General features: G+C 73.4%; 1 protein-coding gene across 1 annotated transcript in view; it reads left to right on the top strand.

Moving 5' to 3' along the window:
• Positions 1 to 52: 52 nt before the first annotated feature.
• MNEG_14529 (subunit of retromer complex) overlaps positions 53 to 1,351 on the top strand; it is a gene marked incomplete at both ends in the record, with an annotated part of 2,672 nt that continues 1,373 nt past the window's right edge. The window contains 4 exons of the mRNA XM_014037000.1: positions 53 to 106; positions 332 to 421; positions 660 to 824; positions 1,081 to 1,254. Coding sequence (XP_013892454.1) covers positions 53 to 106; positions 332 to 421; positions 660 to 824; positions 1,081 to 1,254 — 483 coding nt within the window. The remainder of the gene's footprint in view (positions 107 to 331; positions 422 to 659; positions 825 to 1,080; positions 1,255 to 1,351) is intronic.

Below are 1,351 nucleotides of genomic sequence, written 5' to 3'. Positions count from 1 at the left end.
TCCATCCACCCACCCACCCATCCCTGCACACCTTGCGCCAAGGCGGGCCGCCATGGAGCGCTACCTCAACCGCCTCGCGGCGCACGCGGCCGTGGCGCGCAGCGAGGTGCGACTCCGACGCGCCCGCCCGCCGACGCCGCAACCACCCCAACGCTCACACACGCGCGCGCCCGCGCGGCTCGGCCGGGCGTGGCCGGCTTCGTCCCCGATTCGACGCGCCCGCCGCTGCCCGCGGTGCTGCGGCGAGCCCCCGGAAGTTGCGCCCCGCCTGAGTGTGCGCGCGGCGCGACGCGCGGCCGCGCCCCCCCCCTTTCTGCGACCGCGGCGTCAGGCGCTGCGGGTGTGGCTGGAATCTGATGGGACGCTCGGGTCCGCGCCCGCGTGGCTGGCGCTGAGGCCCAAGACCCCGACACCCGTCCAGGTCGGTGCGCCCGCCCGGCGCGCACGCGCGGCACGGCCACCATTGCTCCTTGATGCCGCCCCTCTCCCCCCCCCCCCGCCTGGGGTGCCCAGCTCACGTGCGCATTACATCATCGCCCGGGCTTCGATTACCTATTCTCCCTGCATACGGGTGCCGCCTTCCCTCACTTTGCGCCTGCGCCTGCACGCTGCGCCTGCACTTTGCACCTGCGCCTGCGCGCTGCGCCTGCGCCCCGCAGGCGACCGTGCGTCTCGTGAAGACCGTCGCCGGCCTGCAGCGCGCCGCGCCCACGCCCGCGGAGGCGGCTGCGCCGCCCGGCGCGTCGCGCGACCTGTACCGGCTGATGCATGAGAGGGTGGCCGCGATGCGGGGCGTGATGGGGCGCGCAGAGGTGCGGCCGGAGGTGAGGGTTGAGGCGCATCAACCCCTTGCCTGAAGCGGCCCGGGAGACTGGCAGTTGGGCCTTGCGTTTGCTTATGCTGCTGTGCGCGCGCGAGTGTGTTGCTCAGGCACAGTTGCACGCGCACATGTGCGTACGTGAGTGCGCCGCACGCAAGCGTGCGCGAGCACACACATGCACACTCACGCATGCTCAACACACACACACACGCACGTGCACACACACACACACACACACACATACACATCACCCCACCCAGGAGACGCGGCTGCGCGACCAGGGGGCCCTGGTGGAAGATCTGGGGGAGAGCCTCAGGGCGGCCGTCACCAAGGCCGACGCGTGGGCCAAGGCCGCCAGCGACCTGGCAGCTGTCTGGGGCGACCTGGCGTCGGCGCTCGAGGGGCTCTCCAAATTCGAGGCGACCTACGGCTCCGTCGGCGCCCAGCCGACGGCGGCCCTGACGACGGCCGCCCAGGCGGCCGCCGCGACGCGCGCGCTCGGCGCGGCGTCCGCGGCGAGCCTCTCGGCGG

Source organism: Monoraphidium neglectum (assembly GCF_000611645.1).
Source record: "Monoraphidium neglectum strain SAG 48.87 unplaced genomic scaffold scaffold04558, whole genome shotgun sequence".
In the NCBI taxonomy this organism is placed as follows: Eukaryota; Viridiplantae; Chlorophyta; class Chlorophyceae; order Sphaeropleales; family Selenastraceae; genus Monoraphidium; species Monoraphidium neglectum.
This window is presented reverse-complemented; position numbering and strand designations above follow the sequence as displayed.